The 14342-nt window shown below is 44.7% G+C and overlaps 1 protein-coding gene across 1 annotated transcript in view; it reads left to right on the plus strand.

Annotated features, from left to right (window-relative positions):
- Nucleotides 1–14089, plus strand: part of RNLS (renalase, FAD dependent amine oxidase) — a 322949-nt gene extending 308860 nt beyond the window's left edge. The window contains exon 8 of the mRNA XM_058696292.1: nucleotides 13666–14089. Within this exon, the coding sequence (XP_058552275.1) occupies nucleotides 13666–13857 (192 nt within the window). The 3' untranslated portion in view covers nucleotides 13858–14089. The remainder of the gene's footprint in view (nucleotides 1–13665) is intronic.
- The last annotated feature ends 253 nt before the right edge of the window (nucleotides 14090–14342 follow it).

Here is a 14342-nt window from a genome sequence, read left to right on the forward strand (position 1 = left end):
GTTTTGTTTTGTTTTGTTTTGTTTTTTCCTATCCCACATTCCCCATCACCCCTCCCTTCTAACATTTTGTTCAAATATTCACCCTCTTCTAACTGGCCGCTGCTTCAGAGAAGATGCATCTATCCTTAGCCCAAGGGGACAGGGGGTGGAGTATTGATTTGTCCAAGACGTCTAGGTGGCTCCATTTTCTTGCCAGTAATCAGACCAGGCATGAGCATATGGCAAAAATTCTTGGCGAAAAGAAGCAAGTGAGCAGAAACGACCCAAATGTCCATCAACTAGGGAATGGATAAACAAATTGTGGTATATCAATTCAGTGGAATATTATTTGACAATAAAAGGAGAATGAAATACTGATTCATGGTAAAGATGGAGAGGCCTCAAAACATTATACTAAGTGAAAATTCACACACAAAAGACCACATATTATAGGATTCCATGTAAACAAACTGTCCAGAATTGGCAAATCCATCTAAAGATAGAAAGTAGTTGTCAGGGGCTGGGGTGCAGAGGGACATAGGAAGTGATCATTAATGGATACAGGATTTCTTCAAGGGCAATGAAAATCTTCTCTTTTTTAATTTTTTTAAAAATGTTTATTTATTTTTGAGACAGAGAGAGACAGAGCATGAACGGGGAGGGTCAGAGAGAGGGAGACACAGAATCTGAAACAGGCTGCAGGCTCTGAGCAGTCAGCACAGAGCCTGACGCGGGGCTCGAACTCACGGACCGCGAGATCGTGACCTGAGCCGAAGTCGGACGCCCAACCGACTGAGCCACCCAGGCGCCCCGAAAATCTTCTAAAATTAATTGTGGTGATGGCTACCAATTCTGTGATGGTACTAAAAACAATTGAGTTGTACATTTTAAATCGGTTAATTATTTGGTAGGCAAATAACGTATCAATAAAGCAGTTATTAATTTTTCCTTAAAGAACCAAAAAGACTTCTAGAGAGACTCCTGGAAAACATTTTATCACTCTTAAAAAAACACACACACAGAGAAGAGCTGGCTTCTCTTTCTGGAGGCTGATGTATCTTAATATGGTCACTGGAGCTGCTGTGGATATCAACCTACCATGACAGGACCAACATGAGTCAGAACTGACCTACAGAGCAGGCCAGAGCCCAGAGAAGCACCTAGACTTCTCTTTACAGAAGATAATAAATTTCTTTATATTTTAGGCCAATTGAGTTGGGCTATTCTGTCACGAGTAGCCATTGCACACCTAGCATTCTAACTTATACAGTTCTGTTAACAGAAATTTTTAGGTCAGGAGAAAGGTCATGGTTTAGTTTTTGCTTTTTTAGAAAACTATGACATTACATTAATTTAGAGGTGCAAGTGTAGTGTGGGTGAAAATTTGAAGTATAGTTGAATATCTGGAGAAAGGGATGGATGGGTAGATGAATGGATGGATGGATGAACAGATGGATAGATGGGTGGATGGATGGATGTGTTGATATACAGATGGATGGATGGGTGGATGGATGGATGGATGTGTGGATGGACAGATGGATGGATGGATGGATGGACAGATGGATAGATGGGTGGATGGACAGATGGATGGATGAATGTGTGGATGGATAGATGGATGGATGGGTGGATAGATGGATTGATGGATGGATGTGTAGATAGAAAGATGGATGGGTGTGTGGATAGACAAATGGATGGATGGGTGGATGGATGGATGTGTGAATGGACAGATAGATGGAATGGTGGATGGATGGATGGATGGATGGATGGATGTGTAGATGGAAAGATGGATGGGTGTGTGGATAGACAAATGGATGGATGGGTGGATGGATGCATGGATGGACAGATGGATGGACTGGGGAGTTGCTTAGAGTAAACATGTTGAAGCCCAAGGGAGCACAAAGACAGAGTGCAGAGAGGAGCCTCCTGGACTCTCTACATTGAACAGGCAGGAGAGCAAGAGAAATTACTGAATGATTCTGCAAACAAAGTGGGTAAAGAAGGACGTGGGGAAACTCAGAACGCTATAAATGTTGTCATGCAAGCCAAAAGGGGATTTAGGAAGAAGGGGATTGAAGTGTGGGTCAAATTCCATAGAAACAAAAGAAGAAATAGCACAGAAAATATGTTTAGATATAAAACTAGAAGACCCATGTAAGAAGAGATTATTTTAAAAGGAATTTGAGTGGAGTGATGGTGACAAAGGCAAGTGAAGATATGGGCTGGAGGGCAGTGAGAGGACCCTGGAGAAGTCATGACACCATGTAGGCACCTCCTTACAGAAGTTTGGACTCCGTGGAAAGCATTACTGAATCCCCAATCCCTGGTTCTGCTCCCCTCCCCAGCACATGGAAGATGGTGCCCTTGCAGTTCGGAGGAGACACATATGACAGCTCTTTGGTGAAATGTGCAGCGAGTCACTTCTGAACTGGGGCAGTGAAAAGCCCATGCCTGCATCTTCCACCTCCCTCTCCCTGCGACAGTGGTCATGGAAGAGGCTTCATTGGATAGATAAGAAAATCCAAGACTGAAGACCCTTGATTGCGAGTCACTGAATTAAGGGTAACTACCCTTGAGGAGAGTCACCTGCTCTTCTAGGGGCACAAAGAAGCAACACATTCTTGTCATGCCAAGATGGAGGGCGTGTTTGCCATCATAACCTCGTCCTGCCCTTGCTAACAGAGAGCCAGTAGGAAGAAAGGTAGCAAAGAGAACCACAAAGTCAAGGATGGGATGCTTTTATTCCAGGTTTTGGTTTTTCATATTTTTCACGCAGGTGAGACCCAAGCATGTTTGCTAGGAAGATGGAAAGAGTCTGTAGGGAGGAAGGACCCAAAGAGGACAAAGCAGCGTCCTACAGAAAACAGAAAATCCGACAATGCACGAGCCCGTTGGTGGGTCTCTGCCCTTCTTCTTCAAGGAAAGAAGTACAATTCCAGGCAGAAGATGGGTGCCGGGCAGGTTGGGCTGGAGAGCGAAGCTGAGGGAGCCTACACAGTCCACTTCTGAGACAGGAGAGTGGAGATTGGAGCTTGGAACCCGTGGCCCTTGATGGATGACTGGCCTTAAATTCTATAGGCATTTCTTAGATAGAATCATCGTTATTTAAAAAGTAAATAGAGTCAGGGCGTCTGGTGGCTCAGTCAATTCAGCATCAGACTCTCAGTTTGTGAGAGCATCTCACGGTTTGTGAGTTCAAGCCCTGCGTTGGCTCTGCACCGCCAGCATGGAACCTGCTTGGGATTCTCTCTCTCCCTCCCTTCCTCCTTCCCTCTCTCTCTCTCTCTCTGCTCCTCCTCCCCCTCGAAAATAAATAAATAAAGATTTTTTTTTTAAAGTAAATAAAGTCATGCCCAGAAAGGGTTAAAACTGTTTGGTTCTAAGTTCTAGCCTGGCCCCACCTCCACTGTGTCCTTTACCCAAATTCGTTATTCCATTGACAGGCCAGTGCTGGTCCCCCACAGAGCAACACATACTGTGCTCTCCCTGTGAGCGCACTTGTGATGAACTTTGAGCCACACATCTGCTGCAGAGAAGAAACTCGTATTCCCAAATGGCTGACATTAGCTGAAGATTCTGGGTTCATCTCTCCCGTAACATATTTTTATTAGATAGGCTGCTGGAGAATCAGAGGAGTAAATCTGGCTGCTATGTCTCTATCTCATTACAACGCATGCCCGACTATTGTTCTTTTCATCAGCTTGATGTTATTCTGACTCTTTCTGCGAAGTGAATATTTGAATTAAAACCAGTGTCCATCCATCGTCATTTACCTCCAAGCCATTGCTGTATCTGGGCTAAGGATGTATTTTCACGAAGTCACCATTCCAAGCTTCCTTCTCTGATTTGAAGCAGGGGTTGGCAAACATGTGTAAAGACCCAGAAAGTAAATGTTTTAGGCTTTGTGGGACGTAACAATCTCTGTTGCAACTACTCAACTCTGTCGTTGCCCCATGAAAGCCGCCAGCAAAAATACTTAAATGAATAAGCATGGTTGTATTCCAATAAAACTTTATTTATTTAGCAAGAAGACATCAGCTGAACTGACAGATAAAAAACAGCATTTTTTTTATGTGTTTGTCTCCAAGAAGAAAAAAATAACTGAAAAGTTTTTTTGGACATTTTATTACTTTTGGACGTTTTATTACAGTAGGATATCGCCCCCTTCTAATATATTACATCTTAAGATTTAGATCTCTCCCTCTCACACATCTAAAAAAAATAATAAAGTTGAGGGAAGCAGTAGAATTTAATTCAGGGAAGAGAGGGTTAAGTGACTAAAAATTGTAGAGTGAAAGTATCACTTAACCACAAGCACAGTCTCTTCCTCAGAAACCCATTTACCCAGACATTGAGTTGACTATAAAAGATGCAAAGCAAAAACAAATTTGCTGACCTTCATTTCAGAGATCAAAGGTTAAATTCATACCCTGTAGGATGGTTCTGTGAAATCACTCCCAAGCTGCCTGGTGACACATTTTCAAAAAATATTTCTCTCCAGCTTTATCAAATGTTCTTTGTGTTCTGGAAACACCATTTGAAGTCCCAGCTGGAGCTGGGATGTCCTGAGTCTTAGATAGCTGAAATTCTTCTTCAACTACATCCAGAGGCATGTGGTTAGTTGGGATAGACATTAATTATAGGGGTTCATACCTATAAGCCTAATATTCATCAAAGATCAAAGTCAACGTTTTACACTGAATAACCAAGGATGATATAAACCATGAATAGATGAGAGATAAAATTGTTCACTTGAATGTCCTTGAAATTGAATAAACCTGTCTTACATTGGAATGTCCACCAATGACTGTTCCCAATTTCTTCGTCTCTAAGTATCGCCTCAGAGCAGAACCCCAACGGTTCGAAAATTAGGAAAACTGAGTGAACAAATTAAATTAGTCCAACTCAAAATACGTTTGTTAAAAAACAAAGCAAGCTTTCTGTCTCTTTAGTTGTAAACTCATACAAAACCTTTCAACAGCAATCGTTCACAAAATTCATTTCATGGCGATTTTCATCAGTCCTTTGGAGGCAAAAATATTAGGAAGCTGGAGTAGATATTTTATTGATCTAAGTGCATTTCATTTAAAGGACCTTCTTCCGGTCTGTTCCCGTGTTAACTAATCACATTTAATTAATTTTAATTGAATAAGTACTTATTTAGTAAAATAATGTCAACAGCCCTATATTGGCCCCCAGTTGTTTTAAACCACAATTGCTATGGACTGAATTGGGTTCCCCCAACCATCAGTGTGATGGTTCTTCAGAGATACTAGGTCTTTAGGAAGCAACTAGACTTGGATGGGAGACTGGGGGATTGGGGCCCCTCATGATGGTACCCATGGTTTTATAAGAAGAGGAGGAAAGATGAAGACCAGCAAGAAGGTGACATCTTTACACAAGGAAGAAGGCCCTCACCAGGAACCAGATCGGCCAGTATCTTGATCTTGGACTTCTCAGAACAATGAGAAATAAATGTCTGTTGTCTCAGCGCCCCATCCATGCTATCTTGTTATGGCAGCCCGAGCTAATACCACAATTCCATTTTTCAATGAGTAGGGAAGTGAGAAGATACTGGGTGTTCTTGAAACTTTAATTTCTACCACTTGCTGGCTCAGTAGAGTAACAAATCTGGATTTTCTTCCCCACAGAGTTCAGAAGGTATGTCATTGCTGGCTGACCTCTAAGAATCTGAAACGTAAGAACCAAGCTGAATAAGTCTTTGTCTTTTGGGGGCATGAGTGTACCCTCAGGAAGAAGTCTCATCATTGACGGAGTGGGAGGCAGGTATTAGGATGCCTGATTTGTTGGATGGAAACATTGAGAATTGATTTATCCTGCTGTGGGAGACATGAAAATTTAACCCAGTGTCCTCACAGATGGCATTCCACTCATACACCACACACTTTCGACGGCCGCATGAGGCAAATCAGTGACAATTTAGTAATTGAAGTGTCCAGTAAGATACCCACCCAGGTGACTCTGTATATGTTCTTTATCCTCTCCAAGCCTTCTTAATCTGTGAATGGGCATAATAACATGTCCAATCTCACGGGGGTGGTTAGAGGAATAATAATAATGATGCATGTAACACACTAGTTGAGTTACTAGTATAAAGTAAGCTCTCAATAAATGTTTTGTACTATTATTTGAGTTATTTGTTAAAAAGAGACAAAAATGGCTTATTTTATTCATGAAATTGCTTTCCCAAATTTTGAAGCTAAAAGAGAAAATAAAATTGCCTAGATCTTTATCAGTTAAAGCCAGTGGAATGGTTGGAAGCCTTCCATCTGAGATTTTGCTACTGTCAACAGCCCTATATTGTGTGTGTGTGTGTGTGTGTGTGTGTGTGTGTGTGTGTGTGTGTGAGGGGTGGGGGAAAGGGAGAGAGATCACAAAGGATGGGGGGAAAATACTAAACTATTCTATTGAGAGGCAGAGAGAAAATCAGATGAAACCTTGACATCCAAATTCTCTCCTGTTAAAAAGCCACCACCGCTGAGATCCAGATAAGGTAATCTGGCAAAGAAAGACTTGATCACACCCTAGGTTTTGGCACCTATCCCCTGACTAGTGAGGCTCAGACCCAGGAACCCAAGAGGATTTATTTGCCTGGTACAGAGGGACCTAAAAGGCCTCCACCTCTCCTCAAATATCTCCCAAGGAAGCAGCCTGGTGTTAACAGTTTCAGCCACACAGATACCAAGAGAGAGAAATGACTCTGGACACAGCCCAGAGGGTCTGGTCTCCCATGCAAAAGTCAGGCACTTCTCTTTTTACTGTTCGCATGAAATTTCCACGTGGCTCACAACTCCGCAAAACTTTTCCTTCTTGGGACTGAGTAAGTGATGAGTTGGGGCAAAAGAGAATCTTAAGTGTATGGTTTTCACTTTGGGTGGGGCTGCGGGGCAGCACAGACCTGTGTGAAGACTGTTGAAAACAGACACTCACCCTCACCTCCCCGAAATGGGCGTTGACACATATATATAATGCTGCATATAATTTGGGAGAGTAATCAGATCTCCTGGAGCCCATCGATGAACCCCAATTAAGAATCCTTGCCTTACTGTTATTTTAAACAAATATTCAGCAAGCCCTGAGTGTCAGGCACAGTGTTAGGCACTTTTATATGTGTGTGTCCTTAGATCTCAAAACATTTGTTCTTTGCAAACACTACTGTCCCATTATGCAGTTAGGAAACCAAAGCTAAGAAAGGTTAAACGGCGTGCCCAGTTCTAGGTTCCAACAGTAAGTCTGTCATGTACTTCCTGCGTGAACTTGGGTGAGCTCACCTGTTCCTAGTCTCATTCTTAGTTTCTACTCAGTCGGCTTGGGTTAAAACGGTGTTCGTTGCTGATGGTTGAGTGTACCCAGTTGTCTGTACTGACCCAAACTGTTGCGTGGCTTAAATGAGATCAGGCACTAAAATATTTTGCACGGGTTCTGGAACATGTTCAACACGCAATCAATCATCCCATTAAAAATTAAAATAAAGAAGACTTGTCTGATGGTTGGAATGAGCCACCGACCTAGATGTCAGTTAGAGGAAGCTGCATGATGCCAAGTAAAACCTCTTTGGATATCAGGAGCAAACATCCACTCAAAGTAGCTCAGAGAAGAAGGAGGTGATTCAATCCATAATAACACAATTTGTCTAGCAAATGGTGTGCTTATACTCTGCCCAGACATTGGGGCATCTGGTGACTGAGACCCACCCATTGCAAGTCATGGTGGGGTACAGCTTTGGAAGATGGGTCTCCTGTACATTCTGGTCGCCAGGAGAAAGGAGGGATGAATCGATAATGGTCCCTTGCAACTTTATCCCCACCATGGAAAAGAAAACTAAAAGTCCCGTCTGCTTAGAAGGTACATAACCTTGTATTCATTTTTAAATGAACAGCATGCAAACTCCTGGCTTCACGTTGTGTCCAAGTCTTTTGGGAAACACATCCCGTGGTGGTTTGTGCCTGTTTCATACTCGTTTTATTTTATTTGGCAGCAAAATGAAGATCGTGTTTCGAATAAAAGCCCAGTTCTGTCCCTTACACGTTTCATTAAGCATTATATGCTGTTCCTGTCCTCTTTTTCCACGATCACGCCCAGGCATGCTTTGCAGACTCGTTTTGTGGGACTAAGTTTTGCTCATTTATACATTTATGGTTTCCTGTAGCCGCAAAATAAATCTGACACATGGGGTTGGAGAATTTGAGGAAGATAAAAGTCCCTTATCAACGCATTGTTTACATTAATAAATTGATACAATTGTGCTTTTTTGATGCTGTTCAGAAAAAACTGTTGGGAGTCCCACGACTGAAATGTTCTTGGAGAGAACAGAAAGCAGGGACAGTGGAGGAGATTATGGAGCCGAGAGTCTAAGCACCAAGCTCTGTCCCTCGCAAGCTGTGTGTCCTTGGGCAAGTCACATAACCTCTCTGGGCCTCAGACTCCCCTCATTAGTCACATAGGCATGACGCTGTTTTGAGCTTGAGCTCACAAATGTGTTTGAGGACACAATGAGATAAAAGTGACGTGTTCTCACAGAGTGCTTTCAGGATTCGTGAATACTCTTCAAAAAATGGAAGATTCTAGAAGAATAAAAATTTCTCCAGCCCAGAAAACTGAGTAGAGCTTCCTTCTTTGTCACGTGGTTCCCTTCAGCAGTTTCTAGTGGCCTCGGAAGCAGAGGGATCTAGACCCTTTGTGCTAACGTTGCTCATTCAGTTCCCCACCATCTTCTGGACAGACCCTGTCATATTTGTCTTTCTTTTTTATTATTTTTTTAACATTTTTATTTACTTTTGAAAGACAGAGACAGAGCAGAATCAGGGGAGAAACAGAGAGAGAGGGGGAATCCAAAGCAGGCTCCAGGCTCTGAGCTGTCAGCACAGAACCCCACACGGGGCTCGAACCCACGAACCATGAGATCATGACCTGAGACAAAGTTGGACACTCAACCGAATGAGCCACCCAGGCGCCCTGAATATCATTCTGATGGTTCTTGGATCAGTCTCAAAAGGTGGATATTCATCTCTAATGGTCATTTAAAAATGAAATTAGGCAACCTATGTTAGCCCCTGTTGCATCAAGCATTGTGCTAGGCTGTGATTTTATAAGAACAAAAACAGCAAAAACAACAATATACCAGACAGTCTTGGAAGTACTTAAATCAATGATCTTATCTGATATGCTGGACGAACTCAAGTATAGACTGTTATGATTTCCCCGTTTGATGAATTAAGAACTGGGGCGGAGAGAAGTCAAGCAGCTTCTCAGAGGTTAAACAACCTATTGGTTGTGGAATCAGGCTGTGAATCCAGAAAATAACTAGAAGCTTCTCCCTGATTCCAAGAGGCTTATAATCTACTTGGGGGGTTGTATTTCACATTCCACTAACCGTCCCAGAAAATGACACATCCCAGCCTAGTGCTGTGGGTTGGGGGATTCAGATGTGGGTTTGACCATTTCTGTCTATTTCTTTTAGGAAACAGGGCTTCAAAGAGAAGGTAACAGTTGAGTTGAGTCTTAGGCATAGAGCCCCGCTGACCAGACCTCCCTTGTCACCACCCTTCACTTGGGCCCACCCATCGAGGATTTTAGATATGATTCCTACCATCGTTTTTAGCAGCCACCTTGGCCTGGGTATCAGTGAATTGAAGGAAAAGAATAAAAAAGAAAGGAGAAAACCTCAGTCGAGTGGTCAAATACTTAGTGCTTTCATAATACCACAAACCAGCATGCAGCTTTCCATCCGGCACGATTCGCTTCAGGCAACTCATGAAAGCTGAGACCCTGGGGGTCATCTAGGTCAATGACGGCAAATAGATTTTATTTCCTGTGCCAACTCTAATTGACTGAAGGCTCCTGTTGGAATATTGGGTTTAGAAGGATCCAGGGGCTGTCAGAGATCGAAGGAAAAAGTGCCACAATCGATTAGCGATGTCTGATCCGGACCCAGGAGCAGGGAATGATGGCTCGATTGCCACACGCATACCAGACGGAGTCTGACCCACCACGTTTGTTTTACAGAAGAGGAAATAGGACTTTGAAGTGAAAGGTTGAATGCCTCAAAATCCCTTAGCAGGTTAGTGGCAGAATTACCTGGTTTCCAGTGCTCTTTCTATAACACCTCAACTCCTGGCAAGTGGTAATTGGCGATCACAGGATCAGCAGCAAACACCAGCAAGCAAATTACATTATGCTTCATACAGTATTTGTGTGAAGTGCATTTCATTCTAATTCCTTGAAGGCTGATGATCCGTGGAACGCCACTCTATTCATTGGAATATCTGATTATTCAGAGCCTTCCCCGACTCTGCCGGTAATAGCAAATCACCACCTCCTCCAGGCAAGTAGCAATTTATTCCAGACAAGAGGAAAGAAGTCAGGTCAAGGTCTTCCTTCTTTTTTCTAAAGGGCCAGTGACACACGTTTTTGTAGCCATCCTGTTTGCCGGTCTGACCTGGGCTTGTCAGTAAAGCCAGACAAAAGAAAACGCGTTCGAAGGAGTGATGTCTCCCTAAACAGCAAGCTCAGCTGAGCGAAGCCTTGGTGGCCAGATTTCATCATCCCTAAACATTCCCGAAGTCTGAGCTCATCAAGATGTGAATCCCAGGGGTAGTTAGGTAGAGGGGGAGAAGAGAAGGCACGGCCAAGCAGGGGAACTGCATTCGCCAAGGCGTGGTGGTGAAACAAAGTGGAGCCCTAGGTGGGGAGTGGGGAGTCTGGGGGCCAGGTGAAGAGAATCACAAAAGGAGACTGGACTTCGTGGTCATATGGACCCCCAACTCAGCCCTGGCTCCTTCAGGATCCAGCATGCTGTGCAACCTCTCTGGACCTCGGTTTGCTCACGCATCACGTGTCTTCCAAGATAGCATAATTACATCCCACACTTATACACAGTGCCTGGAATTTGGTAGGTGTTCGACAAACGGTCAAGTCAAGTAATTAAAGACTATACTGGCTTGTTATATATTGTAGGGGGCACAGTACTTCGAGGGATGAGAAAGCCGGAGTTCTTGGTCCCAGTTCTGCCTCAGCACGGGACCTTGGACCCTCGGCCTGGCACGTAGTAAGCCTTAAATAAATGTTGGCAGAAGGAATGAATGGGTGAATAAGAAGCCCCCAGAATGATTTTACAGAAACAGGTGGGCCCCAGTTTTCTCATCGATCTAAGGAAGACTGGTCTCTCCGATCTCTTTAACCATAATCTTCTTTTGGTCTGTGTATTTCTCACCGATGCTCAACCCCACCGTGAGCAGGGCCCTGTCCCCTCCATGACACTGAAGTCCCAGGGAAGTTCAGAGAGTGCAGTGCCTGACCCCAGCAGTCTCTGGGCTAAAGCATACCTGAAGATTTGACCCTGACCATGAGATGGCCTACGATGCCTGGCCCCTTCGTGGAGCTGCCTCCATGCAAAGAAAAGCGGATTTCAAAGCAAAAGCCAGCGGAGGGGGAAAGCGAGGCCTGGGGCTGTGTTCCAGCCACACTCATGGGTGTGAATCGCTGTCACCAGCCCCCTCACCTGTGAATCAGGGACCATGGGCAGATGGGTTTGCCGAGTCGTGAGGGTGCCGGCTCGGCTCAGGGACTGCCGTACTCTTCCGGGCTTCCTGTCCCCGAGATTCCCCGGGAGGGTGGGCTCAGACCCCCAAAGGGGGCAAAGGCACTGAGGAGCAGGGAGACCGCACCATGCACAAGACGACAGTTCAAAAGGAAATAGCACAAGCTGGAAGTCATTGATGTGCCTTTAACGCTTCAAGTATGCCTGCTTTTGTTTATTTTTTAATCTCACAAGTCATAGACACTGAATGGTAAGTCAGATTTCGCACCCCCACCCCCCCACCCCCGCCTGTTTGGTACTCCAGCTTAAAAGGAGCTTTTACACAGCCTTAAAGATAAAACTTCAGAGGGCCATGCCCAGAAGGCAGGGAAGGGAGCCCTCTGCCACGGCGAGGGAAGTGGCAAAGGCTGGCCGGTCAGCCCTCCCCAGAAATGAGGTCAGAATCCAGAAGCCGCATAAGGTAGGAACCAGGCAGCTAAGCTTTCTGGGAGGTGATAAAAGCAAGGAGTCAGGAGATGGGAGAAATAGAGGGGCCGGTTTGAAATGGACGCGGTACCCATAGGAAATCACAGTAGGTCTCTAAGCAGAGGAGGGACAGCAGGAATGTTCCGCCGATGAAAGATATTTCCGGTATCTTCTCTTGCTGCAGCTTAGAACAAGGAATGGGGCGGGGCGGACACGCTGACCTATTTGTAGATCAAATTCAGATTTGGAAATAACAACGACGGGGCCAGGTGATAACTTTTCTAACATGACATTTTATTCACATAACAAGAATGTTTTTAGTGTTATCCAATACCATTTAGTTACGTATTCATTTACTTGATAAATAATTGTTAAACGTCTACGAAGTTCTCACCCTTTTGAGAGATACAGGAGAGGAAGAAATTGATAGTGTCGCCAACGCAAGTGTGCAAAAATGTGCTAAAAAGAAAGAGAAAATAAGACGCAATTGATTTCCCACGGGGAAGGGCAGCTACTATGTGATCCAAGCAAGCTGTGGCAGGAGAATCCTTGAGAGCTGGGCGGTCTAGACAGGGCAGGTGGTGGGCAGTGGGACTGGCGCAAAGGGAATATTCCAGGCCCGCAGAGGAGAGTGGCAAAGATTCGAAGAAATGCACGACTAGAAGGTTTGAAGGACATGGGCTTCTCTAAGATGGAGGGTTCAAGGGCTTTTCTGAAAACAAAGGGGCATCCTTGTTGACTTCTGAGACCGAGTGCCTCATTCTACGTGGTCATTCAAGACGTCGAATCTGGTGGGAATATTCAAAGAGGGTCAGAGGTTGAGAGTTGAGGAGGGACAGGTCAGTGTGGGCCTCCTCCAGTGACCCAGAGTCGGAGAGACGGAACGAGGAGGCTGGGTCAGGCAGAGCCTGTCGTAACAGTGGGGTTCCCGTCGGCCCTTTCAGATAGTTCAAGGCCCACCCAGCCGTCCAAGTTACACAAAGACCGAATCGGACACCCGTGCTCGTGCCAGGAAATGGATACTTCTGGTGCCTAATGGGAGCCTAGAGAACAGAACAAAACCCCAGGACAGTGTGCCTCCCACCTGCAGCCTACATCCCGGCATCCGCCCGCCATCGTGGAAAAGGGGGATTAATTTGCTGCAGATCGTCCAAGGCCGGGGCTTATATTATTCATTTTTCTTGGAAATGTCTGAGGTTCCATGATCCCTCTCTAATCCCATATGCCAGACTGAGCTTATATTTTCACAGGCACAGGGCTGGCTGCTTTGGCCAACATCCACTTTAGGATCGAGGCTGTTCCGCCGCCTGGCCCGTCCCCCGGAGGCCAGCCTTCCCGCCTGGTGTCACCAGTTAGTCCCCAAAGCCTAGCTCTCTGGTACTCATCACAGCGCAGGAAAGCAAAACGTAGGGTGTCTTTTATTTTTTCTCTTTTCTTTTCTTTTCTTTTTTTTTTTTTAATTTGAAAACAACAAGAGAGTTTCTCTAACATCAAACTCAATTAAGTTTCCAGAATTTAGGAAAGTCCTAAGAATTTTTATTTTGTGTTAAGTTATGAAAAATGACATGCAGAGCATCTCCACCACTTGGGTTTCTCTTTGTAGCCAGGGCCCTCTGTTTCATTTTCCTGGAGGGCTTATAATTTATTCTATTATTTCCTAATAGGTACCCAGGATTCCCTGCTATGAACCGAAGGTTTGTTGTCTTTCTGTATCTAATAACATTCGCGGAGTGAGGACCACTCTCTGCCACTGGGAACACAAGATGTTTCTTTGGGTTTTGTTATCTTTCTTTTTTAAAAAAATGTTGCAACATAAGCCACAGGTCTTTTTCATGTTCGTGCTGATGATAAAATGATGTCTGCAAAATGTACGAATGCATATTCTTCCAGAAGACCTCTAATTAACTCAGTGCCCCCCATGTCACTCCTGTCCCTGACTGCCCTGTAGTGTTGATGTAGTTTGTCGCCTCAACCCTATTTTTTAGCCACTGGTGACAGTGGGCATTATCTCTCAATGTCACATCTTGAGAATGCAGCCTGGCAGGGGAGAGCACGACGCTGGCCTTATAAGTGCTCTAAAAAGCTTACTTAATAACCACCACAAGTGGATGTCTGAAAATCGGGACTGGTCCTGCACTCTCCCACCCACCCGCCTAATGGGGACCCACTCTTGTCCCAGTTACAGGAGCCTCCAGGCCTGCTGGACCCCGAGACTGCTCAGAGCATTTCTCTGTCCCCCTAAATATCACTCTTTCTCCTCCTGCTTTACCACATCAGGGGGTACCTGGGAACACAGCAGTCTGCAGCTGGATTTATTTCCGGGTGGAGAAACTGAGTTCTA

This window comes from Neofelis nebulosa, chromosome 13 (genome assembly GCF_028018385.1).
Source record: "Neofelis nebulosa isolate mNeoNeb1 chromosome 13, mNeoNeb1.pri, whole genome shotgun sequence".
In the NCBI taxonomy this organism is placed as follows: Eukaryota; Metazoa; Chordata; class Mammalia; order Carnivora; family Felidae; genus Neofelis; species Neofelis nebulosa.